Source organism: Pelodiscus sinensis, chromosome 12 (genome assembly GCF_049634645.1).
Source record: "Pelodiscus sinensis isolate JC-2024 chromosome 12, ASM4963464v1, whole genome shotgun sequence".
In the NCBI taxonomy this organism is placed as follows: Eukaryota; Metazoa; Chordata; order Testudines; family Trionychidae; genus Pelodiscus; species Pelodiscus sinensis.
Window position 1 is genome coordinate 33858471 of NC_134722.1, and position 27338 is coordinate 33885808.

At 43.8% G+C, this 27338-nt stretch overlaps 1 protein-coding gene across 7 annotated transcripts; it reads right to left on the reverse strand.

Annotated features, from left to right (window-relative positions):
• Nucleotides 1–4236: 4236 nt before the first annotated feature.
• Nucleotides 4237–24563, reverse strand: AKTIP (AKT interacting protein). Of its 7 annotated transcripts, none has more exons than XM_006121122.4 (10): nt 24541–24563; nt 20896–21011; nt 16203–16408; nt 11755–11819; nt 11577–11677; nt 10420–10508; nt 10244–10342; nt 9850–9957; nt 7469–7529; nt 4237–5166 (listed from the first exon to the last, which is right to left on the reverse strand). In XM_006121122.4, exons 2-10 carry the CDS (start codon nt 20935–20937, stop codon nt 5056–5058), a joined length of 882 nt encoding a protein of 293 aa, XP_006121184.1. In that variant the 5' UTR covers nt 20938–21011; nt 24541–24563; the 3' UTR covers nt 4237–5055. The 7 variants fall into 7 exon arrangements, 5 of the variants coding, with proteins under 5 accessions (XP_006121184.1, XP_075796393.1, XP_075796389.1 ...); XM_075940278.1 differs by lacking the exon at nt 24541–24563 and adding an exon at nt 24294–24442 and having other exon boundaries at nt 4237–5163; XM_075940274.1 differs by lacking the exon at nt 24541–24563 and adding an exon at nt 24294–24442.
• Between the last annotated feature and the right edge of the window lie 2775 nt (nt 24564–27338).

The following is a 27338-nucleotide window of genomic DNA, read 5'->3' on the forward strand; positions in this document are numbered from 1 at the left end:
ACCTCCATATTGGTGCACATAACAAAATTCATTCTGCTTGAGGGGTGGGAAAAATTAGAGGCAACACTGGTCCAGAACCTTCCCTACTTCTGAAAGAGGTTAGAAAGAACAGAAGAGAATCTATACTTGAAGGTCTTGAGCTTAAAGTCAGCTAGTTACCCCTGTCTGCCATATTGGATGTGTGCTCAGAAATATTTATGTGACTATGCATGTTTACTATTTAATACAAAAAGTGCTACGCTGCCTGGCTGCTTACAGCAACACTGCTCAGCAGCTTATCCCCAAGCAATGAATGTATAGTTCAGAATACCCAGTTCACTGTTAGAACTGTGCTGAGACATTAGTTTTGCTTTTCATTATGAGCCTAGGCTAGGTATAAGTACAAGCTCATATGCTTCATCAGCAGTGCAACATGCAGTCAGGCTGCTATGTGAAACCAAGGAAGAGAGAAGACACTAAAACACACAAGATGTTGGCCAGCAAGGCCACAGTTTGTTAAAAATTAAGCTGAACAGAATAACTTTGCAATTTCTCCAAACAAAGCTTGCCACCTGGAAGTCTGTTATAAGGAAGCGGCTGTAATTGAAGGCTCTTGCACTTTCTACATAACTAACTCAGACTGAGCCTCTTTTAAACAAGAAAAGCTGGTAGGATAGCAGATTTATCCTGATACATATTTTATGACAGCTACACAGCCTTTCATTTTAAAATGGGGGGGGGGTCTCAAACTCCCGGCCCAAGGGCCATCCCCAGCCGGAGCAATTGCACAGTCCAGCCCAGGATGCCCAGCAGCTGTGGGGGAGGAGCCTGTTTGTTAGTCCCCAAACCCTTTTTATTTCTGTCATCACCTCACCCTCTCCTTCCCCCATGCCATCCGCTGAGGCGGCGGCTCAGGGGACTCACTGGGTGGAAGGGAGGAAGGTGAGCCTGGTGCGGCGTGGTGGCAGCAGTCAGGCACTCCACTGCACTCGCTGTGGTGGCAGGAGCTGTGAGAAAGCAGAACGCGTGCACTCCATTGCCCTGTGGGGGGCATGACTGCTGGTTCCAGAAGTCTCATCCTCACATGATACGGGTGGGGTGAGGGGAGAGAGGCAGGGTGATCAGGAAGGGGCATGACTTGGGGGGGGGGGGGGGGGGGGGGAGGTGAGCAGTAACAAACAGCCCTCCTGAGAGTCCCAGGCCAGAGTGTGCACTCGCTCTGGCCAGGGATGGCCTACAGCCTGGGAATTTGAGAGCCCTCATGTAACATTTCAAAACAAGCTGAAGTAAAAGATAATTTAAACATCATGCTAAAAAGCTGGCGAAGAAAAAACTAGTTTTTTGCTGGCTACAAATTTTTTCTTCTTCCCTCCACTTGGTCTTTAGCCAGGGAGCGCACTCAAACTTGACATGTGGCAAAATATAGACCCCTTTTCCTGTTTAATGAAGTGCTTATCAGTAAAATTATGAGAGACACGTACACCCTCAAGTTGTGTCTACATTGGCGCAATCTTGCACAAAAGCAGTTGCTTTTGCACCAAAACTTGCTGCCTGTCTACACTGGCCGCGAGTTCTTGCACAAGAACACTGATGTTCTAATGTATGAAATCAGGGCTTCTTGCACAAGAACTATGATGCTCCCAGTCAGGAATAAGCCCTCTTGTGCAACTGTTCTTGCACAAGAGGCCAGTGTAGACAGGCAACATGAATTTCTTGCGCAAGAAAGCCCCAATGGTTAAAATGGACGTCAGAGCTTTCTTGCACAAAGGCACATGCCAGTGTAGACACTGTTCTGGAAGAGTTTTTGCACAAGAACTCTTTCACAAAAGAGTTCCTGCACAAAATCATGCCGATGTAGATGTAGGGGATATTTCATGCATAGGTTACAGCCTGATGGTAAAACTAGAGTAGCCATTTCCCTATTCTCACAGGCTACGTCTACACTGGCCCCTTTTCCGGAAGGGGCATGTAAATTTCATGAGTCGTAGTAGGGAAATGCGCGGGGGATTTAAATATGCCCCGCGGCATTTAAATAAAAATGTCTGCCGCTTTTTTCCGGCTTTTAAAAAAGCTGGGAAAGAGCGTCTACACTGGCCCCGATCCTCCGGAAAAAGTGCCCTTTTCCAGAGGATCTTATTCCTACTTCAAAGGACGTAGCCTGTGAGAATAGGGAAATGGCTACTCTAGTTTTACCATCAGGCTGTAACCTATGCATGAAATATCCCCTTCTCCGTCAACTCCTACAGCTGACAACCAACTTGATGTTCAATGATACGGTTTAACTTTCCAGGAGACATTTGTGGCATTAAGCTGCTGCTCTAGAATGTGGCTGAATTTGGGCAGGGAAAGAAAATTTTACTTGCCTCTAGCTCAGAAAGGGACAGGCAGGTATCGCTGCTGCACTTTTCAGAATAGTACAGGACACGAAAACAGTGAACACAGGAACATGTTCGAAAGGCCAGCAAGGGAAATAGAGAAGGGAAAATAAAATCTGCAGGCCTCTTTCTCCATATGGCCATATGGGGAAGATACTCCAGAAATCTCAAGTGACTTAGAAACTTAAGTCCCATTTGCAAAATTGTGTTTGAATCACTTACCTTACTTGAAAGAATTTTATCCACTACACTTTTGAGTCCTTATTTATCTTGTACCTCTAAGCAAAAGCACAGTATAAACATGGCAGAAAGGATTACAGATTTTTAATTGGCTCCAAGAGATTAGAGGCAAAAGCATTTTTATTGTTTCAGTTTATTAATGTAGTAAAAGTGGCAAGCCCTGTCCATAGTCCAGCTGCTATGGTAGCTGTGGCTACAGGGAAAGGGACTATGCATTTTTGCAGCACAGAAAAGGAAGGGTTCAAGGTCCAGTCTTACAAACACAGGTGTACACAAGGAACAATCAACAACCCTTCCCTTGAGGCAAGTTACTTATGTGTCTCTGCTAGATAATCAACTAGTTTTTGCAAGTCGTTCCCACAACAGAGCGTGAGGAGGAGGATGGAAAAGAACCTGTTTAAAATAGGAAAGTGTGACCAAGGCCACACAAACTGGGGAGCTATATAAGGGCATTTTAGGAAATGGAAACTGAGATTACTCCATTTCAGCAGTTCTCTCACTGTGGGGTCTTCACCCACAGTTGAAGGTGATTACAGGCCCTGCTTGGCTTTGCCCTCACCCCACCCAGGGTCCTGTAGTAATTTTTATTCTCAGCAGGGGAACACCGCAGTGATGGTTGATAACCCCTAGCCCATTTTACTCTGTCCTTTATAGGCAGGGAGAAGCTTAGGCACAAGAACATCATTATTTGTTGTGGCACTTGTAATAGAAGCATCACTGCAATTACCTTCAGCAGGAGCTAACAGCTACTTAGGCCTTAAATCTTGCCCCTCCCTACTCCGGCATTCCCTGCTTATTCTCTTTGCATTAGAACAGGGAGGCTACATCTACACTGGCATGATTTTACACAATACATCTGTCAGTTAACATCATGCTGGGATGGAACAGGCCTTTCTATTAGATACCATCCTATTGGAGCAACTCCACAACATTGTGGTGTCTTCACTTAGAATTCTAATGAGGGAGAAGATCGGATGTCTTCCAAAAAAGAAACACCACTCTAGTTCACACAAGAACTAATTTCAGGTAAGTCTGACAAGCCTCTGTTATGCAGGAGGCTATGCATTAGCTTATCACAATAGTCTCTTCTTTCTGTAATCTATAAATCTAGTGGAGCAGCAGTAGTGTGATTTGTGATCCCTTCAAACTATTTGTCTCTATGCAGTTAAGCAGGGGTTTGGGTTTTTTAAATGGCAACTATCATTAAGCAAATTCAAAAACCAAACTGTTCTATAGGATACAGAGAACCACTACTTGTTGTAGCCTGATAGCAATGGTTTAATACAAAGCATGTTATGAGCAACTGAGTGTAAATTCTCTAAAAATAAATGTGAGCATGAGAAGCAAAACAAGAGTATTGCCTGTGGAGTTTGGAAGCTGGAACTGAAGTAGGTACATTAGTGCATGAGAAAAGTTAAGACTGCCCCATATCAAAGGTCTAGTGTCACAGGTCAACTCCCATTTGAAATCTGTGTGTGCACACAAGACTAAAGGCTTCCTTTTAGTACCCTGGACAAAGCATGTAGATAAAACTGATTTATGTCCAAAGAGAATATCTATAAAATACAATCTGATATTTTCATAGCAACTACTTTGATTTTTGTTTCAAGATTAATGCATGGTAAACAAAAGAACAATGCAGCAAGGTTAACAGGTTTTTTTTATTTTGTAAGATGTCACTAACAACACACATTAGTCATTCTAGCCTAGTAATCCCTGCAGTCTGAACACAGAGGAAGTCTATTAACCGCCTTTAAGATTTTATTAGATCAAAACCACCAATAAAGCTTTGATTTGTAATGTTTATGTAATAGAGCCTGGTAAACCCAACACACTGCTCTCACCTTGTCAGACTAATGCGTGCTTTAGTGACAACAACATTGCAAATCAGTAATACATCATATGCTGAGTGCCGATCTCAGCTCTGCCTTTCTTGAAAGTGCTAGTAGGAGTCACTGAGCCCACTATTTACAATTTAAAATCCTAATGTATTTACAATAGAAACCAATGTATTTAAAACCATTAAATATAGTGTTTAACTCTGCTATATTAGTTTACAGGAACACAGCTTACCTCTGGCATCAGTTTTTCCTGCTAATACTTCTGCCAGTTCCTTAAGAGTTAAAATTGCTATTCCTGAAAGGAAAAAAAAAAAAAGCTTAAAACAAACCCTCCAGGCCTTTTAGAGCCCTGGGAGTTACCAGCCTAGGGAGTCTTCATTAATAGAAAGTACTGTAGTGTTTACAGATCCTCCCAGCCTCCAGGCTGCTGTTAAAACCTAATGTAAATGTAAAACACTGAGAAGAGTCCATAAAATCCACCGAGCAGGTTTACTTAAGTCACTGCTATCGTTCAGTTTTTACTAATCCTTAGTCAAGAAGGAAACTGCCAGCTTGCCGTTTCTCTCTCCGTTACATTCCCTCCACCCACAAAGTGTTTTGTGCATCATGGTCCAGAAGAATTAGGTAGGCATGGTCTTCTCTTCTTTACTGAAAGGCTGCACCGAACCAGGCTTTACCCAAGACAGGCCAGACACCTGCATGCTTTTGCAGTGCTGATCTTCTGGCTTCTTCTAGGCAGAACAAAGTTAGAATCAGAAACCACTACATGGTGACAAAAAAGCATTTAGTTGTTTTTTGTTGGGGTGGTTTTTTTTTTTTTTTTAAACCACACTTGACAATCTTTATAGTCACCCCTGCATCGCAGACATGGATACTATTATTCATGCACACTATACAAGCTGTCTACTACATTTTGATTTACCAGGCTACCAATGTGCCATAAAGTGACTACACAGTACTAATGTCAGACATGCAAAGTGTGACAGAAGTAATCTCAATGTTGCGGTACACTTTTGCTACTCTACACCTAAAGCTAGAAGCTAGGTTGTTGGTTTTTTTTAAAATAATTTTTTATTGTATTCTGTTCATACCCATTCCCAAAACCCCATCATAACAAGCATTTGCTACTTTCCCTACCAAGATTATTGTAGTCAAACGTGGTCTCAACCCTATTTACACCTTAACAGAAGCTACATCAACAGTAAGAAGGCTAATTCCATTTTTGGACTTCAAGTTGGTCCCACTATAGTGTACACTATCAGTATAGTGGTGCTACTGTACAAGATCCAGGGTTTGATGATGGAAGCAGTTCTGCATCATAGTGCACAAGGCAGAGGGCACGCTCCCAAACCGAGAGGATTCCAGCATCCTAGAGTAAATAACTGTAACCCTAGCACTGATAAGTGCCAATATTGTAGCACTGCTAATTTCCTTTAAACTGATGGATGAATGAGAAGACCATTTAACAGTACAGAACAAAATGCTTTATCTATTAACTAACAAAACTTTATCTAACTATTAAGCTAGATGTAGAAGTGAGAATGAACAAGCAGAATGTAGGTTTGAAGTTGAGTGAGAAAGTAGAATAGTATCTTAGCAAGCTGCAGATGGCAACAGGCAAGGGGCTAAGGCATTCACTTGGCTAGATGCTAAAGCAGGGATGGGCAATCATTTTTGAAGGGGTCCACTTTTTGAAGTGTTTGTGGGCCGCCGTGGAAGGGGCAGGACCTTTAAATAGCACAAGTTGAAAGAGCTCATGCCTCCCCTGTGGCTCCCAGGCATCATGTTAGTTGGGGTGGGCGGTGGGAGCTGTGAGCCCTTTCAACTCCTGCTATTTAAGGGCTTGCAGCTCCCAGCCTTGCTGCTAGCATGTAGCCTGGGAGCTGGGAAGGGCTTGCGCCTTCCCTGCAGCTGTTGCCTGGCAGCCACAGGGAAGGTGCATGCCCTTTAAATAGAAGCAGTTGAAAGGGCTCGCATGTCTCAGCTCCTAGGCAATGCATTGGGGGTGAGGCCAGGAACTGCCATGCAGGCCAGATAGAAGAGCTAGGCAGGCCGGATCCAGCCCTCCGACTGGCTCTTTTCCTAAAAGATCAGAGAGGAAATCAGGTTCCGGATTTCTATACAGCATATCTAGCCACCATCTTGCTGTGAGTTGCATAGTAGACTCTTTGGCTTTTAGCATGGAGAGGCCTGTGTGTACGCCCAATTTATCACTTTTAGACAATGCACTAGTTCTTCAGGATGTCCTCTTGAGGTCCCTTCCAGGTCTAATATTCTATGACTCAATAGTACTGTAAGAGTCCAAAACGCCTAGACTCCACAGATATCGGAACAGTAACATACTTATGTATCTGCATGGCACAGGGAGTGACAGCAGCATCCCTAGCGACCAGGAAAACACCATGGCTTATGCTCCATGTAATACAAAATATAAGCAACTCTGGCATTGACCAAATCGTTTGGGGAAGTTATTTTCAGTGTTATAGAAGGGTTCTCTGCTCTGCTGTTCAATTCACATTTCCTCAGGTGAACAGCAGCATCCAAGTAGTTTTAGTAAAGCATTTCCCTCCTCCCAGCAGAGTTCTAATTACATTGCTTGTAAGTTCTGACTCCTATGTTGTGAGGTAAGGAATCTTCTCAAATGAAGAAAGTGACTGTGTTTAAGCAAGTCACCAGGGCAAATCAAAGACACACAGTACTGAGCATATCCAACCTGGGACAGGCTACCAGACAGTAGCTAGTGTTGGTCATTAACAATCACTTCCATCACTTGACATCTCTTTAGAAATAAAACACAAACCTTTAACTGTGCTCCTTGGCAGCAAACAACTGTGTAGCCAAGATTATTTTGGAAGTGAGTTGCTGGGTACTCTGTCCTTGAGAGTCAAGACATTTACGTAGCTGCCCAACCTAGCTACGATTTAATAATGAATACAAGCTCTTTACAAAAGAAATAAAGATCATCCCTGGCTCTATAGTTCCCAAAACAGGAGTGTTACTGTAGGATAAATAAGATGGACTTTGTCTACATACCTTCTGAGTCAACATCTTCTCTCTAGCTTCATCATGTATAGTTGGATTCCATGGAGAAAAGCTATAGGAGAAAACAGAAGTGTTATGAACTCGATTTTGCTTTACACTTTCCCTCCCCTACTTCAGAAAAAAGTTAAAGAAATGACAGTGGGACAATTTTACTCAGCTTTCTGTGAGCTGCAAAACATTTCGATTCTCCTTTGGGGATTAGATGTTGGTAGGAGGAAAAAAACATCTAATCCACAAAGTGACTAGTGAGTTCTAACTCCTGTAAATTTCAGTGTGTGTTAATATGCCACTCCAACAGTTCAAACTACACGGAAGTTCAGCTTGTAAAATAGCAGATATGTTCCATGGGTGTCCACAGAGAACAGATTCTTTTCTCAAATATTCACTAAGCAAGCCAAGGATTTAATGGATATTTATTAAGGAAATGTACATATCAGCTTGGCAATCTTTTAGTAAACATGTTGGTCCGGGGATATTGGAGACAAGGTGGATGAGGTAGTGTCTTCTGTTGGAGAGCAAAGAGCTCTTGCAAAGAGCTTTTCTCCAGGTCTAAAAAAAACATATGCCAAGTGTCAGATTGTTTAGCATAAATAGTTAATATACATTTCAAGGGACCATTCAAGATGAAATGGCCTGCCAACAACTCTACAGACATAAGTGAAAAGGGAAAAAAAGCTGGGAGGAAGGGTTAGGTGGGTTCTAGATTGTTGTAATAACCCATAAATCTACTGTGTCTACTCAGTCTGACTTTTAGTACCTAGCAATGTTATGAATGTAATATGCCAAGCTAGATGTTTTTCAGATGTTGGGCGGATTCTCTTTGAGAATGATAGAGGTCAGATAGTCAATGCTTTAGGAGACGCATTCTGTGGTGTTTGTTTTATTTTTTTGTGAGAATTCATTCGAGAGTGTAGTTATTGACTGGTTTCACCCACACGGTTAGTGGGGCATTTAGCACAGTGAATGAGGTTGCAAGAGGCATGTATAGGAGCAATGGATTTTGACAGGTGAATTGTGGGGAATGGGAGGCGGGAGAGGAGGAGGAGGATCACCACAGCAGTGGGAAAGTGTCTACAAGTTTTGCATTTCTTCTTCTGGCAGGGTCTGATGACACAGAATTGGTATGTTCTGGTCTGTAGGGAACTTACTTCTGATGATGAGCTAGGAGAGGCTAGAAGTCGTTTGAAGACCAAAGAGTGGGGTGCAGGAAAGATCTTTCAGGATGTGGTTGCCATCACCAATGGATTGTAACTGAAGATACCCCCAGTGGGTTCCTGCCTGTTGTGGTGACAGACACCAGAAGTGTGCGGTCAGAAGCGGTTTCATTACTGTTTCAAAGTAGGGTATTTAGGTGGCCCATTCTGTGATTGTGTTTAGCCCTTCTTCCTCGGGGCTTTATCAATAATCAGGCACTCTACCATAGATTAACAGAATTCTTGGTGTGTTTGGGGTAGTTACTGGATAGGTGAAGACTAGTGTGGTGACAAGTAGGTTTCTTGTACAAAGTTGCCTTTGGGATTCCATTGTTGAAGATGATTATGGTGTCCAGGAAGTTGGTGTAAGAGTACCTGAGAGAATGTAAAGAGATGTGGTGGAATACTCTCAGAGAGTTTAAGTTGTCTGCCTATATGAAAATATCATTGATGAACTCAGGTATAGCCTTGATTATGGTGCATTTGTCCAGAAAGTCTTCAAGGTGGCCCATGAAGACGCTGACTTATTGGATAGTCATCTTCGTATCCATGGCTGTTCCCATGGATTGGACAAAGTGCTTGCTAATGAATGTAAAATTATGGGTGAGGATGAAGTGGATTAGTTGGGCTGGATATCCAAAGGTTATCCATTGTCTTGTAAAATACTCAAAATATGCAGAAATGAAATCATTGTGAGGGGTGCTGGTATACAGTGAGGCGACAACTGGGGTGGAAAGGGTGGTGGTCTGAGTGAAGTTGTTAATGTGGGAGTTTGTGGAGGAAATCAGTTGTGTCCTGGAGAAAAATGCCCCCACAAACTTTTCTCCTTTTATCTCCTATTACTGGAGAAGTATTTCAAGGGCCACTTCACCTTGAGTGGCCCCTTGAAATGCTTTAGTTACTCATGCTAAACAATCAAGCCTATCTTGTATTTAATGGTCACAAAGTGATTATTTTTCTCAGTCCTTAAGAAGAGCTCTGGTTAAGATTGAAAGAAACTGGAGCCTGCATTAATCATTATTAACCATCAACTACCCCAATTCAAATGTGTATGAAGGGATTTTTGTACAGGAGAAGAAAGAAACCGACAGGGTCATTAGACCAGAACCGAAAAACTGTACCGAGTGTGCTTGAATTCAGACAGTAGAACTTACAGAAGTACATTGCATAGCTACTTACCTAATTGCATAGGGATCTTCTATTTTAGGCTGATCAAATAAATGATTGCTGCATAGTTTGATACTGTCTATCACCTTACTTTTGAACAGTTGAATATCTTTTTCATATCTGTAAGAGAGACATTTCTTAAAACTTCACCATATGAAATTAGCAAGTTGTAAAGCAGTCTTGCTTTTTCAGTATGATGGAGAGGGTAGAGGAGGGGGGAGAAAATGGGGTATTTTAAGTTTGTTCAGCTAGCTGATACCATAAACTGGTGTTAAAAACTAACAGTAAATTTTGCTATTTAATTTAGACTCTGGCATAGGCATTTTGTCTGTAAGTAATTCAAAACACGTGATGAAAACAGAATATAAAGTTCTAAATACATAGTCAAAAAATGTATGACACCTACAGCACTGCAGCTTCTGGATTCAAAGGAATGGTTGTATCAATCTTGTAGAAGACTCTGCGAGCATACATTAGTACTTGCCAAATGTGGTTATGGTTTCGCCTAAGAAGAGAGTAGTTAATTAGCAAGGGGCATTGGTACAGCTCTTCTGTATTGGACACCAGTATATTAGTACTCACCTCCATTTTGCAAATGCTCTTTTCACATCTAACTCTCCTGAGACAGGATCTACTAGTGGATGGAAGACTGGTAGATCAAACACTAAGCGCTGTGGTAAAGATAAGAGGTCAAAATTGCTTTAGTGTAATTACTCAAGCCCATGGTTTATTTGATATATGATAAACATTCACTTGAATGTATTTTTACAGTTTTAGGGCCCCGTTAATGGGTGCCCAAACTCTTAAGAGGACCTCCACTACTTTTGTTATAAACAACCTGTTACATTGCTTGAATTAAGAAGAAAATCATATGTACAAAGTAAAATTGACATTATTTTGTCTGGCCAGTTCTCTGTTTCCTCTTTAAAGTTAGTTAGTTCCTTACTATTTGTGTATCTATAAGAAAGCAGTTTTTAATAGAAAAATGATTTTAAACCCCCAAACTAGCAGGGGGATCTTGGAACAGGTACAGAATTTACCATTTTTAATTTTTTTTTTTAAACTGATTCCCCACCGATATGGTCCCTTTAAAAACAATATTTAAGCTTCCTTCAGGAGTTTGTGGATATAAAGTTCTGCCAATAGCAAACAAATTTAAAACACCTGGTTTAAGCACATCCTCCTTATGCTCTAGAAGCAGTAATATTGACAGAGGTGGTCAATTTCATAAGTAAGAATATTTTGCTGCCAATCCTAAAAAAGTTTTAGCATAGGAAGGAACAAGGCACAGGATACTGTGGCACAGGATACAGTCTCATTTTATACAACAAAAGGAAACATGAAGTTATGAGATAAAATATTTTCTTGACTTAAGCTGGGTGAGGGTAGAAATGGAGTTGTCATCATCTACTTTAAGCAGTCAAACTCCTTTAAGGGAGACTACGATTCAGGAGTCTCATAATTACAATTACCACAACGAGGTCCTAAAACTCTAATAGAACTGGAAGAGCCTGAAAGGCAACCTCACCCACTATGCAGGCACTGAGGATTTGCCACTGAGTAGCAAGATGATCCTCCACCAACAGTAGGTAGGGTGTACAAGACAGTCAGAAGTGTGTTCCTAATCTTCACCGGCCAGTGACCAAAGCCAATTCCAAGAGCTGAACAAATGCCATTCCCTAACTCCATAAAAGAAAATGAAATTCTCACAATTATTGTTAGATTACACCAGCACTTACTGGGCAGTCGCCATCCGGGTAATTATCAGGGATGTAGACTGTAAATTTGAACACACCATCCTGGTAGAGGCCATGTCTTATGAATATTACTCCAAACCACACTGCAAGAGAAGAGTTTTATGAGTTGGGTAAAAATGACTTGAATATCATCATATTTAAAAATGACTCCTGAACTTACTTAATGCTGATCTGTAAGATGGCTGCACGTAGACTCCTGGAAGCTTCTGCTTTACAACCAAAGTGCTGTAATAATAATCAGTCATTTAGTACAAAGATCTGTATAAGAACTGCATTAGCATATGCACTTTCCAGAAGACTTCTCAGTACACAGGTAAGGCTACTGCTGTGTTGCCAATATGTCAACAAGGAACTCCGGTCCCGAAAGTGGATGTGTGTATATGAGTAAGAGACTAAAGAACACCTTCCCACCATTTAAAGAGATACTGGCAAGAAATTCTTACTCTTCTTCTTGCAAACTTACTGGAAATGAAAGAGGAGGGAAAATATTAATGAATTTAACAAGTCAGTACTGCATCAAATCATTTTTACTCTCTTCCTGTACAGCAGTGATAGAAATGTAGCCGTGTTAGTCCTGTTTTTTGTTTCAGCTACACCAGACTATGTAGCACTTAAAAGACTAACAAGATGGTTTATTAGGTGATGAGCTTTCATGGGCCAGACCCACTTCCTCAGATCAAATAGTGGAAGAAAATTGGCACAACCATATATACCAAAGGATACAATTAAGGAACATGTATGAAAAGGACAAATCAAATTTCAGAACAGAAGGGGGATGAGGGGTGAGGGGTAAATGTCTGTGAGCTAATGATACTAGAGGTGATAATTTGGGAAGCTATCTTTGTAATGGGTATTCATTCATGCTTAAATTCGACACTTTACACCTAGGTCTAAACAAAGACATTAATTATCTTACCCATTACAAAGAGTTCCCCAATTATCACCTCTAATATCATTGTCTGTGAGCTAATTTACCCCTCACCCTCCTTCGGTTCTGAAATTTCATTTGTCCTTTTCATACATGTTCCTTTTTTTGATTGTATCCTTTGGTATATATGGTTGTGCCAATTTTCTTCCACTATTTGATCTGAGGAAGTGGGTCTGGCCCATGAAAGCTCATCATCACCTAATAAACCATCTTGTTAGTCTTTTAAGTGCTACATAGTCCTGTTTTTTGTTCCTGTACAGTGGTTCTCTCACTTGCATGGGATTTACACAGCAATGAATGAGTCAGGTTTCAAAAAGACAAGAAAATGCATTAGTAAAAGCAACATCTGACAAAGGGATTTGGGGAACGGGTAGTGAATTAAAAAAAACAAACCACAAAAAAAACAAAAACAAAAAAAGACACACCCTCAGAACCATGGATACTTAATATTAACCATAGCTTTAACTGTAAAGTTAAACAATATTTTCAGCCATAATAATGATAACTACTAAATCAAGGGGAAAGGTTGCATGGCAAAAGAATAGGGCAAGTGAAGATGCCAAGGAGGGTAGGCAAGTATAAGAAAATATTTTAGACAAGCAAGGCCTTAGAGTACTAGGAGCTGGTAACAGTTGAATCACCAAACCCAAAGCAAGAAAAAAAAATTCAACATATGACCTGAGCTTCAATAGCTGTTTGTCCTCTCTCCCACTCACTTGAAATTGGCCACAACAGTTTGAGCTGAGCCCTCCATTTCTTGTCATGGACATCATTAATGTCATGATTTTAAGCCCTTCGTGTCAAATGGATTACAACTGATTTTTCTCCTGGTCTTTCTTTGTATTGTTTTTACCCTTTAGTAGACCCCATTATATAATGGAAATAGCATTGCAATGCTGAGAGTGAATAAGAGCACAATACAACACGTTTGCTGTTCCCAGAGAGGGGAACCAAAAAGTTGGTATGTTTCCAACATAGTGTTGGACATACTAAATAGAATTTTACAGAATCATTCACTGAAATAGAATGCTTAACACAATATTTAGCAACAGTAATTTGTGAATAAGCTTCTCTAATTAGCTGGCATACACACAAGTCTGTTTTAAGCTGAACCACAGCAGGCCAGCAATGAACTACAGGTTAAACCTCTCTCATCCAGAACCCTCTTATCCAAAAAGATCCGTCGTCCAGAATGATTTTAGTTAGCCAGATGTCCACTTTTCACGGGTGAGGCCAAGTGTCCCACAGTCCCACCAGTTCTCTACATCTACACTGCATTCCTCTTTCAAGAGAGGAATGCAAATGCAGAGGAACTAAATTACAAAGGAAGCACGGATCTGAATTTCCAGTGCTTCATTTGCATAATTGCATCTGGGCGTTATTTCGAAATACCCTATTTCAAAAAAAGAAACGCTCTCTAGATGCAGTTATTTCGAAAGAAAACCCTTCTTTCGAAATTACCCTTACTCCTTATAAAATGAGGTTTAATTTCCACGTAAGCAGTCACACATGACTGAGGAAAATTCAACAGCATGAGAAAGTCTGGAAATCCTTGATCAGGATGACCATAATTTGCCAAAGGAAAAATGAGACATCAGATGGGGATAGACTGAGGGCCCCTCTCCATACAGAAGTACCCTTTCGAAGTTACCCTTACTCCTTATAAAATGAGGTTTAAGGGTAATTTCAAAAGAAGGGTTTTCTTTCAAAATAACTGCATCTAGACAGCGTTTCTTTTTTCGAAATAGGGTATTTCAAAATAACGCCCAGATGCAATTATGCAAATGAAGCATGGGAAATTCAAAGCCGCACTTCATTTGCAATTTCATTCTTCTGCATTAGCATTCCTCTCTCGAAAGAGGAATGCTGTATAGACATACCCTCAGTGTTCTGTGCTGTTAAGCTCTAATTTACCCCTAAATGTCTTCTAAAAGCACAGTAAGCAGTGGAAGTAGTGATAATGCTGCTAGAAAATACTGACCTCCCGTAGTCTGCAAAACTCTCTCGTTCGGAACCGGTCTGGTCCCGAGGGTGCCGGATGAGAGAGGTTCAACCTGTAATGAACAACTGTCTATGGCTGTACCAGCATCAAAGTTAGATGACACAATCTGTTACAGTACCTCATTTAAAAAGAACATTTGTTGTATCCAGTGCCTTTTGCTTAGACTTAGATTTCCATAATGCCATCAACAATTGCTTAGAAACAGGAGACCATTATTCTCCGCTGCTCTTCACGACATTGGCATCTTAAGTTGATTAACATGTCAAACTCAAACATGAAAAAAAAATGTAAACTTTCTAAATATAAACTAAAATATTTTTGAAGAGTTCTCTTCAGTTCAGACTTTTACGTGGGAAGAGCATATTTCAAAGTTTACACTTGCACCAGGGCTCAAGGAAACTGCATTCACAAATCAGCTGCATAGCTTCTCAGCACAGTCACTATACAAGTTACGTAACTAAGAAAAATTTTCTACACAAAATGTGCTTTTTATGCATTCTTGCTCCGACTTATCCTTGAAATACTGGTTGAAAGCACTTCCTGCTGGCCCATGGAACAATCACTAGTTACATTTCACTGGCTCCACCCCTTATAAATTTCATGGCAAAATTCATTAGAAGATGGCTAAATACTATTTTTCTAATATTGAATTTCCACGTAAGCAGTCACAAGACTGAGGAAAATTCAACAGCATGAGAAAGTCTGGAAATCCTTGATTAGGATGACCATAATTTGCCAAAGGAAAAATGAGACATATGGGTATAGACTGAGGGCCCCTCTCCATACAGGGCTGGCCCCAGGTACTTGTCCGAGACTACCAATCCCCCCCACGGGGCTGGCCCAAGCCACAGACTAGAGTTGTGAGCACTGAACTGGTTAACCAAAAAGCTTACTGGTTAAGGTTAACTGGTGAGGGCTGGAGCAGCTACCCACTATCATGGGCAGGGGGTTGCTCCAGCCTGACCAGTGCAGTCCCTGCCTGGGGAGGAGAGGGAGATGAGGGAGCTGTTCCAGCCAGGCTGGAGAAAACCTCCCCGCTCACCAGCCTCCAATCGGTTAACCCGTTAAATACTATGTTTAACTGGTTACTCAATTAAATGGGATTTTACACCCCTACCACAGACCTGAGCCTCATTACCCACTGCTTCAGTCTCCCCCATTGCCACTAGTTCCTCCCACGTTCCTCTGCACCCCACCTTTTTGACAAAAGTGGGCATTTGTCCTGTTTTGTTCTTTGAAAAAGGGACTGTGTCAGTCAAAACAGTAGATATGGTTATCCTAGTCTTAGTAAGTCACCACATTAACCAATGGTGAGATTAGGAAGATAACATGATAACTTCCTGCTGGACATTCACTGGCTTTTAGTTAACTATACTTTTTTAAAAATACATACTTCCCTTCCTAAAAGCAATGGAATTAATTAATCTTATGAGGATAGGTATATTTGGATTTTAAGTTTACTATGTACAAGAGGCCCATTCAAAGTTATAGCCAAAAAACAAGCTCTATGATAAACTATGGTAATTTCACCAGATTTAGTGTTTAAATGACAATTCTGGATATGGTTTTACAAGTTCCATACTAATATTAAATCTACTCTTGCCAACCGTGTTTAAGTTTTAAGTACAAAGCCACTGAGCTAAAAAGGCAAAACATTTTAAAACTAAAAGCAACATACAATTCTGCAAGGAGAGAGTATTCCAAGTAGAAAGGCCCATAAGAGGCATGTGTTCCATTTGTAGACTGGGATGAAGGGGCAGGAGAAGCAGGTTTGGTCATCGGCACAGCATTTTTTGGAATAGAAGGCAGCTGTTTCTTTATAGAGGCACGTGGAGGACTGATTTTCAACTCTCCAGGCAGAGTCTTTTCTTCAATTTCAGGTCTCTGTTAAATAAATTTACATATACTAAATACTTATATAAGATATTAGCATTTCAAGTTTATTTTTTTATAAAAATACTTAATAGTTTAGGCTGCAAGGTAAAACTTCTATTCAATCATATACCAACAAAGCTTAATTAGGGTTGAAAGATTTCACTTTGTTATTATATAGTCATAGACTCCTAACAAGTTGCTTCTTTACAGTGTTTCTTTATTATGGGCGCAAGTTCAAATCTGAGATGCTGTTTTAGTTATTAGGAGGTGGTAAAGTTGTAGATTATGCCTAAAGCATTTTACTAGAAACTGATAGGTAATGTAACATCAGCTTCCAAATCAGTCTATTTCTAACACTTATATACTGAGATTAGCCACCAATTCCACTAACCACTCTCTCTGCAATTTAAAACTATGATTCCAATAAATGATTAGTATCATAAAAAAGAGGTAAGAATATGGAGAACATTATTTGGCAGTGAGCTCAAGCATTTCTATGCCAAATGTTTGTGCTGAGGCAGGCATAACACAATTGGGTATATTATACAGGCCTATCCTTACTGTCTTTAACCATCACATTAGATCAGTGGTCCCCAACCTGTGGTGGTGGCCGGGCGCCAGGGGGCGTGGCCATTCGCCCACCAGGCGCCAAGGGGCGGGGACGGGGCCCCCCCATAGCCGCGCGCCCCCCCTCCTCCGCGTGCCCGGGGCCGGCACCCCCCCCCCCCTCCTCCAAGCGGCTGGGGCCGGGGCCGGCACCCCCCGCCCCAAGGGCCAGGCCAGCCCCGAGCACGTGGCGGGCGCACACAAATGCCCTCGCGGGCGCCATGGCGCCCACGGGCACCGTGTTGGGGACCACGGCATTAGATGGTCTGGGCTACCTACAGCCATCCATGCAGAAGACATTCACAGAATGTCTATGTGGTCGGTTTAAGTACTTTTCTCTGTTAACTAGCTAACGACTATCATGCTTTCTATTACCAAGAACATAATCACTACCACTGCACTTAAGTAGTCAAAAGGCCTGAAAAAGTGTTCATTTTACATATGGGAGAATGTAATTATGGTTCAGCAGGTAGGCCAAGACATGAACTTCTGGGTTATAGCTTAGAATTTAGACTGCATGTTTAGGATAACAGGTTTTATATGGAAAGTTACCATGCGACTGTCTGGTGGCATCCATAAAACGTCTGAGAACAGATCTTACAACATTCACATCAAGATTACCCCCACTATAACTTCCACTATAGCAGAGAATGCTGATAAAAGACTGAACAGGCCTTAAGACTGCACTTTTAATTGTGTTTTCTCCTGCTAAATAAGAACAACATATTGGACAGACTGTTCCATGTACTCCTGAGGGAATTCTGCACCACTGAGCATGTACAGAATTCATGTCCCCTCCATATCTCTTCACTTCTCTGCAGAAAACTGACTTCTGCCAGGAAAGCTTCAAGAGAGGTTATGCACCCCTCCCCCGTACCACAGGTGCATCATTTTGGGAACCTTGATGAGTCTGCAGAAAGGCAAATTACCATGGGGAAAAAAGGCTGGGAATGCCCCAGCAAGTAGCTTCTACTCCGATATAAAGTCCTGATCATCAGTTAACCAGTTAAATATTAGATTAGCCTTAGTGGGATCCAGTACTGGCAGCAGGAGGCTCCTGGCCATAGGGCAGGGACTGCTGCCGCCAACGGCAGGAGGCTCCTGGCCCTGCTGGAGCAGTCGTCCACCTGCAGCAGGCCGAAAGCAGGGGGATGCTCCTTGGCACCAGTTAACATGTAAGAATCACCCAGTAAGGACGATGTTAACCAGTTACCCATTCACATCCTTAGCTTCTACCCTATGTCAGGCTCAGCCACTAGTCCCAGCTGGGCTGGGGAGGACAGGACTTTCTCTTCCCCTCCAAAGAATAGCGAGGGCCAGGTCCGACCCATCCCTAGACACCTCCCCGGCTGCACAATCACCCTGCTTCCTGCCACCATGGCTCCTCAGCTGCAGGAGGGCAGATAGGTCATTGTACAGGGAGGTGCTCTCTGGTCCCATGCACCTGGACCTTTCCCCCCCCCCCCCCCCCCATCCAGACCTCCAACAAGGCCCTCTCCCCCAGAATCTGAACTGCACTTACCCACACACGTTGCCATCCAGTCTCTGTCTTCATTTGCCCTGCATCGGGACCCCACACCAAGCCAACCACACTCAGCTTCCTCCACAGAGAATTGTCTCACTACACACGTGGACAATTCCACCTTCCCCATACATAGACTAAGCTCCTCCATACTTGGATTCTGCCAAACTGAGCTTACCTGCCCCACACCAGGATGGGAGCAAGGAGAGGTTTCAAAGCTGGACGTGCTAAGCACACCAAGGTAATAAGCAAGAAGGTGAGATAGGACTCAAGAGTATTTCTGAGGCTGACACAGCCCTTGTGCTATATCAAGATCAGGTGCAGTCTCACCGTTGAATCGTGGGGGAGAGAGGGTAGCAGGTGGGGACTAGGGTTCATTGCAAGGTAATCTCCCATCTCTGTGCAGCCACTTCCCTATGCTCTATACTGCTACGCTTGAGGGGTGCCATGTATTTATTGACAAATAAAATATGTAACATTTTAAAATATTGTTGCACAATTTCTTTTTTGGGGGGCACAGAATTCTCTCAGGAGCATTTGTAAATTGTTAATACCTGTGTGGGTACTTTGATTAAAAAGATTGCTTCAGACTAGGACTGAGCATCTTTTTAGTTTATTCTCCATTTGAACTACATATGGCTAATCTGTCTACCTTGCTAGAAATCAATACAGAAGTGTCCTCATACCTGATGGGAAGGAAGCTTCCACACCTCAGTAAACAATCAAACATAAGCCTGTTCGTTTATAAGCTGACCCCCACAAATGTAGAGAAAAAATGGTAAAAAGTCACTGATCTGTTTATAAGTTGACTAGAGTACAGCAGTCTGATACTGGCCTGTTTATCTGATACTGGCCTGTTTATAAGGTATCGGACTGCTGTACTCTAGAGTCAACTTATAAACAGATCAGTGACTTTTTACCATTTTCTTCTAGAAGTGTGGGGGAGGTCAGGTCCCAGACCACTGCGACTCTGGTTTTTTAAATGTACTAAGAGCCATGAGGCTCTTACTACATTTAAAAGGCAGAGCGCAGCAGGGGACCTGGCATGAGCCAGGCCACAATAGTCCTGGCTTCTGATGGGTCCCAGATGCCGCAGCTCTGCCTGGTGGCTCTTACTACATTTAAAAAGCAGAGTTGCAGCATCTGGGACCCTGCGCAAGCAGGGACTGCTTTGCCCCAGCTCATGTCGGGTCCCCTGCTGCTGCTGCCCTGCCTTTTTAGAACCCAATCATAAGCCGATCCTGGCTATTCACAGCAGGATTTTTTTGAAAAATAAATCAGATTATGAACAAGCATCTACAGTACTTGTAACCAGATTTTATGTAAATCTGAACAGTTTCACTAATTTTAAGAGGGCACATTACAATTTTCAAGATACCAGACAGAATCCTAAGTATTCAACCCAACAGCAACCTTTCAGTATTTTTATTCATGATTTCCCCCCCCCCCCCACAGACACACACAGAGCTGCAAATAAAGTAGATCTACTACAAATGGTAGCTTCATTTAAAAGACCAGAGAATTCTTCTTCTATGCTACACATTTAAATATCCCCACCCAAGTGCCCAACTTTAAGGTATTAAATCAACTAGGTCCCAACCAAATGCTAGAAAGGCAGTCAAGGTTAGTATTTTCATTTGCAACAACGATCATTGCAACCTACAACCTACAAGGCAATCCATAGTTTTGTTATATTCCAGCACCAGTCTGAGGGGAGGAAGGAGTTGAGAGAGACACACACACACACACCAGAGAGACTCATGTTGAAGAGCACACCCTGCTCTCCACAAGAGTTGCTGACAGAACACAGGTTTTAAAAATCTTTCAGAAGCCTGAGATTTGTGTTCATCATTTAGGTCAAACAGACATGGAAGTCCCTAGTATGCAGCTTATGTTCAACAAACATCTAGTTGAAGCTGGGCTGAAAATTTGGCCCAGAATATCACAGCTACAAAAACCTTAAATCTGGATAAAACTGTCAACATGATTCAAGTTACTAATATCCCCCTCTTGAGGTAGTCATGATTTCAGTTTTCCGTGAACAGATTAGCTTATACTTAAAAGGCAGACGCTGCAGCATAATACTGCAAGTTGGAGGATTCAGTTTTACAAATTCTAGTAATCAGAGCTACCTTCCATTTACCTCATGGATGTCTAGGTGAGAGTCAAGAATCCCACAGCACGTAGGTAACACTATCTTGTCAAGATTTCTTTTTCAAGATGGAGTGTGGAGATTTCATTATAAGTCACTAGATAGTTACAAGCTTTATATTTTAATAAATTTAAATTTCTTTTGGGATACTATACAGTACTTCTTCATAAGAGAGGAACAATTAATAATCCATATACTGGTTATTAAAATATCCACCTTGCGTGAGGAACTTGTAGACATGCTCCAGAAAGGGTTCATAACGTGTATCCCAAGTAAAGAGCTGCAAATGTTTTCTTCAGACCCCTTCCAGCACTTAGATGTCACTTTTTATCCTAAACACATATAGAATGAGAAGTTAGAGGTTAGTTGGAATATAAATAAAATATTCCAACACATTAGCCTATTAGTAGGACAATATTACACATTCATTCTGAACTTCAGAAACAAAAGTTTTCATGATAGTAATTATCAACTTCAACTAGATCAAAAGCTCTCCACGGTATTTCAAAACATTTGTAAAAAAAAAAAAATCAACAGAAATCGTATTTGAACATCCATTCTCTTTGCATTCCTGTCTGCACTTCTCTCTCTGGAAGGATGCCATTGAACAGGTCTGCAACTTCTCAATGGGGAATAAAGAAGTAAGCCTACAAACAGTGAAGTCCAACTATGGATGGCATTCTAATAGCCTATTTTGTAGTTTGAGCAATTTTTTTTCATCTTTGGATTTGATCAGCTGACTCTGCAAGACAGCATGCCTTTTAAGAGTATTAACTTGAAAATTCTTTAACATTCCCAATGAAGGAACTGAACTTGATGACTTTTCATCATGTGTCATTTTATTTTCATCTGCACTGAAATGCATCCAAGAATAGGAAAAAGTCAGAGTGCAGTCTCTGTAGCTTTTTTTAAAAATTATTTTTCATTACAAAAGCATGAGATGGACTTAGTATGGTCAGCTATCCTAATAGAAAGTAGGGATGTTAGACAATTTATTTTAGTAATTGTGTAGCTACAACAACTTTAAGGGTTATATGGTTACTAAAATGTTCCTCCCGGGGACAGGGCTGGCAGCCAATATACTCCTGGCCCCACTTCCAGAGAACCCGCTGTCAACCTATGCTGCTGCCTCTCTATTAGCACCAGCTACATGGAGCTGCCTTGATCCCCACATGCTACTGCCACTGTATCAAAGGCAGCAGTGCAGGGTGGCAGGTGGAGCTGGTCTGGAACCTGTCACCCTGGGAGGAGAGCATGCGGGGAGCAAGATGGCTACTCATTGCTGGTGCTCACAGGGCCAGGAGGGGAGAACCAGCTTTAAAGGGTTCTTAAAAGCCAGCTCCCGCACGAGCACTGGCTCCCATCATACCCCGCTCCCACTGCCTCTGTGGGAGGCAGGTAGCTTCACAGGAGCCAATATATTCAGGAAGCCAGCTTAAAAGACAGCTTCCCACACGTACCAGCTCCCGCTGGTCCCCTCCCCTTATGCCCCGCGCTGCTGCTTCCCTATCAGTATAAAAGATATTGCCTCACCAAACTTTTCTCTCTTCTATCTCGGGACCAACACTAATGCAACTACACTACATATAAATATTGTAATTACTATAACTAGCAATGGGGAGGGGGTGCAACAGAAGAAATTGGGGAGAGAAATTCAGAAGCAGCACTGTCTCCCACCTGTCTCCCACTCTGCTGCTCTGTGGGAGGCAGCAGTAAGGGGACAGGTGGTTCCGCAGGACAGGCATGTGCAGGGAGCGGACTTAAAAGCTGGCTCCCACATCCCTCCCCTTGCTGCCTCTGATACAAAGGCAGCAAGGGATATGGTGTGGTGTGTGTGGTTGTTTGGATTAACTGATAAACCCAGGCTTGTCGCATAACCGTTTAAATGACTAGACACTAACATCCCTAATATTGTAGAAAGTACTTTAGTAGAGTTGGGACTCTCACCGAGACACCTACCATTTAGGTCCCTGCCTCTACTACTCGCCTGCCCCTGCTCCCTTTCAACATTATTTTATCTCCTTGAGATTTTAGCCACTGTGCACATCTGAAGCAGCTCCTCTTTGGTACAGCTCATTTGTCTACCTCTTACCAACTCTGAATTTCTCTCCACAATTTCTTCTGTTCTCTTTGTCCCCAATTGCTAGTTGTAGTAACTAAAATATTTGTGCAGTGCGGTTGCAACACCGTTGGTCCCAGGTTATGATACATAAAAGTTTGGGGAGGCAATATCTTTTATTGGATCAACTTCTGTTGGTGAGATACACAAGCTCTGGGTAGCTCGAAAGCTTGTCTCTCTCACCAACAGACTAGTCCAATAAAAGATATTACCTCACCCACTGGGTGTCGGTAAAGCATTTTGGAACAATTTGTTTATATAAACTCCATATGAAGCTGTAGGGTAATGAGCCATGAGTCAATTTGCCATTTAGGCTTGGTACATTTCTTGTATAGCTCTTATAATAATCACCAAGGGCTAGTTTCAGTCAAGACGAATAGTCTATTTTTATTACATAGTTTGAGTCCATTCAGCCAGTCAGAAAAGCTCGGAAAGAATGCTCCTTTAAGCTTAAAGCAGCACTTACAAATATATAAAATTTCAGAAAAAAAATTCTGCAAAAAAATTTGTCTGCTTTTTAAATAGAAGAAATTGGTGAAATTCAACTAGATACAAATATTAGCAGTTTTAGCTCAATATGACTTCATCCATAGTATAGATTTCACTAATTTAACTAGTTAACCAATTCAATTAGTACATGAACCGTGCTCAGACAAATACTCAGATTGTGAGCCCCTCTCAAACTGCATCCCCTAATTTTCAAGCCATCCACCCAAGCCAGAGTACGACTTTGCAATCACATCCTTGTGAGCAGGTTTTCCTGCACGACCTCTCCAGCCAACAGATCTCAAAGATACACTAGGAGTCAAAGCGCAAGGAGTAAGCATCAGCCCCGTTTTCCCTGCCCTCGCCCTCAGACACACGCTTCCGAGCCCCATCAATACGGGGGGTCTCTAGCCCCATCGCCAGAGGGCAGGAGTGACCCCAAGAAACGCGAAACGAACGGGGCTGTGGAGACATCTCCGGCCAGCGACCCCCGCCTGCAAACCCGGCTCCCGCGAGGCAGTTTGCTGGTCACCCCTTTCCCGGGATCAGCCCCCGGCCGGCCAGGCGCGGGGCAGGCAGCAGGGGCGGCTCTAGCTCCGACAACGAGCGCGCGGGAGCTCGGGGGGAAACGCTGGATCGCCAAGTGACCCGGCCCCGCCAGCGACGCCCTCGCAGCCCCCCCCCCCCGCACCTGAGGGGAGCAGGCCAGACCCGCCGCCGCGCCCCACTGGGGGGGGGGGGGGGCAGGAGTGAGGCAATCGCCGGCGGGAAGGATCGAGCCAGCACGTTACAACCGCTCCCCCCCGCCCTGCGCAGAACACCTACAACCCTCCCCCTTGCAGGCTGCCCGCGAAGCAGGGGCCAGGTGTTCCCGCAAAGCGTTCGCCTTCCCGCGCGGACTGTCTCCGCCCGGCCACCGTTGCTACCTGCAAGAGGGAACCCGCGTTCTCGCTTTCCCAGGGGAGCCTGACGGGGCCGCCGCGCTCGCCAGCCCCGAGACCCCGCTCACCCGCACTAGCTCCCCGGACACGTCCCTGCAAGTGCGGCCGATTTCTTGCTGGCCGCCGCCCGTCACAGCCCCGTGCAGAGCCCGCCCCCCCGCTGCAATATCCGGCCGGCCTCTGACACGCACTAGCGGCCGAGTCAGCCAATCACAAGCCGAGCTTGCAGGTCTGTGTTGTGACTGCGGCTCGGTGGCCGCCCCGCCAGCCAATCAAAATCTTGCTGCGCCTATGACGCAGTAACGCCGGCCGCACCTGTTACCAAGGTGCGCTGCCTCTCCATGAGAACGATGACGATTGGTTAGAGGACTGGGGAGCGGCTTTCATGGGGATATGGACGACTAGGAATTGACATTGTTGCGCTTATGAGTGACAGCGATTGGCCGATAAAGGTGTCACCTTCTAGGGGGCGGGGCAAATCGATAGATGAATTTCGATTGGCTGATAGGCCCGATATCCGGGGAGAGGTATGACAACGATTGGCTAGCAGAACCGTCGCTTGCTGAGGGGCGGGACTAGTGAGGCCTCGCATGCCTGTGACTGGCGGAAACCTAGCAACAGCCAAGCCCTGGACAGAGGCGCTAAGAATGTTCCACCTGCCCCACCCTTGGCAAGCAGCCTGGTCCAGCGCCGCCCCGTGGCCTAGGCTGGGAGGTTTTAGCTTCCAGTCACCCAGAGCCGCCTCACCCACAGGCAGAATGTGCCGCCGCCACTGGGTCTTAGTGTCCCCCCAGCTCCACTGCCCTGCTCTGCGGCTCGGGTCCGGGCCCCTTAACAGTGACACAAGGGCCCGCCCTGTTGGCAGCACTGAACCTGTGAAAGAGCCATTCGAGGGGTGGTGAATTGAATGGGCATTTGTCAGCCCCGGGTAGAGACTGTCGGTTTCTGGATGGCTCAGTGCATTCCACTTCCTAAGCACATAAAACCAAACAAAGGGCACTTAAGAACAATTAGTGCCTTCTCCAACAGCGTCCTGTAGCATGGACACTCTAAGGCTGTGTCCAGACTCAGGGGTTTTTTCCGAAAAAGTAGCCTTTTTCCGAAAAAACTTCACCTGCGTCTAGACTGCAGCCACGTTCTTTCGAAATTAAATCGAAAGAACGCGGCTTTTCTTTCGACGGTGGTAAACCTCATTTCACGAGGAAGAACGCCTTTTTTCAAAAGTGCTCTTTCGAAAAAAGGCGTTCTTGAATGCAAACAGGGGGTTTTCAAAAGAGAGCATCCAGACTGCTCTTGCTTGCTTTTTCGAAAGTTCCGCTTGCAGTCTAGACGCTCTTTTTCAAAAGAGGCTTTTTCAAAAGTATCTTTCGAAAAAGCCTCTTTCGAAAGGGGCTTGCAGTCTAGACATAGCCTAAGGGGGTGTCTACTCTGCACGCTAACTTCGAAATAAGCTGCTCCGGACTTTATTTTCCAGAATTGCTTATTTCAAAATAGCGCGTCTCAACACAAAATGAGCATCAAAATGGTGCTTAGCTATTTCGAAATAGAGCGTCCACACTGATTAGATGCAAACTCACATATAAGGCCACCAGGAACCAGTTCAGGCAGGGCATCAGGTCAGCAGTTACTTTCTGGAGCTGCTGCCTGAGGCTGTCTGAGACACAAGCTTAAAGGGACCCCCTCTTCCCCCAGTACAGCCATTTCTCAGGTTCTTCTGTTTGCCTACTTCTCTCAGGCTTTATCTTCACTGCAAGATCTTCTGGCAGAAAAATATGCCGGATCTCATTAGCATATTTACTGCCGTTTCTTTTTGCGCAATGGTTTGTGCACAAAAAGAAGCAGTGTGGACTTTTTTTTTTGGCTCAAAACCCCCGTTTTACGCAAGATCCTTATGCCTGTCCTGTAGGGGCATAAGGATCTTGCGCAAAATTGGGGTTTTGAGCCAAAAAAAAAAGTCCACACTGCTTCTTTATGTGCACATAGCACTGCGCAAAAAGAAACGGCAGTAAATATGCTAATGAGAGCACAACTTATGCTAATGAGCCCCTCGTTAGCATATTTTCTGCCAGAAGATCTCACAGTGAAGACGAAGCCTGAGAGAATGCAAAGCATTTTCACTCTGTGCTTTGATTGCTTTGTTTTTAGACGCCACAGCACTGCCAGCTAAAGAGCTGGAATTGCCTCTGGACACTCGACGGTCCCTATATGTCCAGCTGCAGTTTCTGCAGTAGTTTCTGTAGGCTACCCTCCAGGCCCTGCAGGAACAGAACCCCAGCTGTTTGAGGAGACCTTCAATCTGTGCCTGGAAGTACAACTTTTTCAGCTTAACCCCACTGTCCACCGCCACTTCTGGTGGCTGACACCAGTTCCAACTGGTGGGATCAGCTCATGATAGAGTGGTGGGACGAACAGCAATGGCTCCAGAATTTATGCATGAGGAAGGAAACCTTTCTGGAGCTGTGTGCCTGGCTTACCCCTACCCTCACACGATGGGACACCCAGATGCAACCTGCCACCCCCTTGGAGAAGTGGGTCACCATCACTGTTTGGAAGATTGCCATGCAGGACAGCTACTGATCCATTGGAAACCAGTTCAGTGTGGGGAAGTTGACTGTTGGGGCCCTTGTCATGCAGGTATGGCACTCTCATGGTGCAGTCCCAGGAGGAGAGTGTGTGAAGTGATGGAAAGGGGAATTCTAGGGAAAGGGAGGGTTGGAGGTAGGGTGGGGGGAATCCCCCTTCCCTGGGGGATTCTCCAGCCCTGCCCTCACACAGCACTCCTGGGGGTGAAGGGCTATACAAGGGGTGGGTCCTGGTGTGGTTGGGGGGAATGAGGGGGTCATTTCCAAAGGGCTCTGGCACCCCAGTGATTCTCTGTTTTGTCTGTCTCCTTTTGCAGGTGGTGAGAGCCGTCAACACCATCCTGCTGCGCAGGGTCATCCACCTTGGCAACATGAACCTCATCATTTCTGGCTTTGCTGTCATGGGCTTCCCCAACTATAGGGGTGGGGGAGGGCTATTGATGGCATCCACATCCCTATCCGGCCCCCAACCACTGGGCATCTCTCTACATGAACCGCAAGGGATACTTTTCAGTGGTCCTGCAGGCCCTG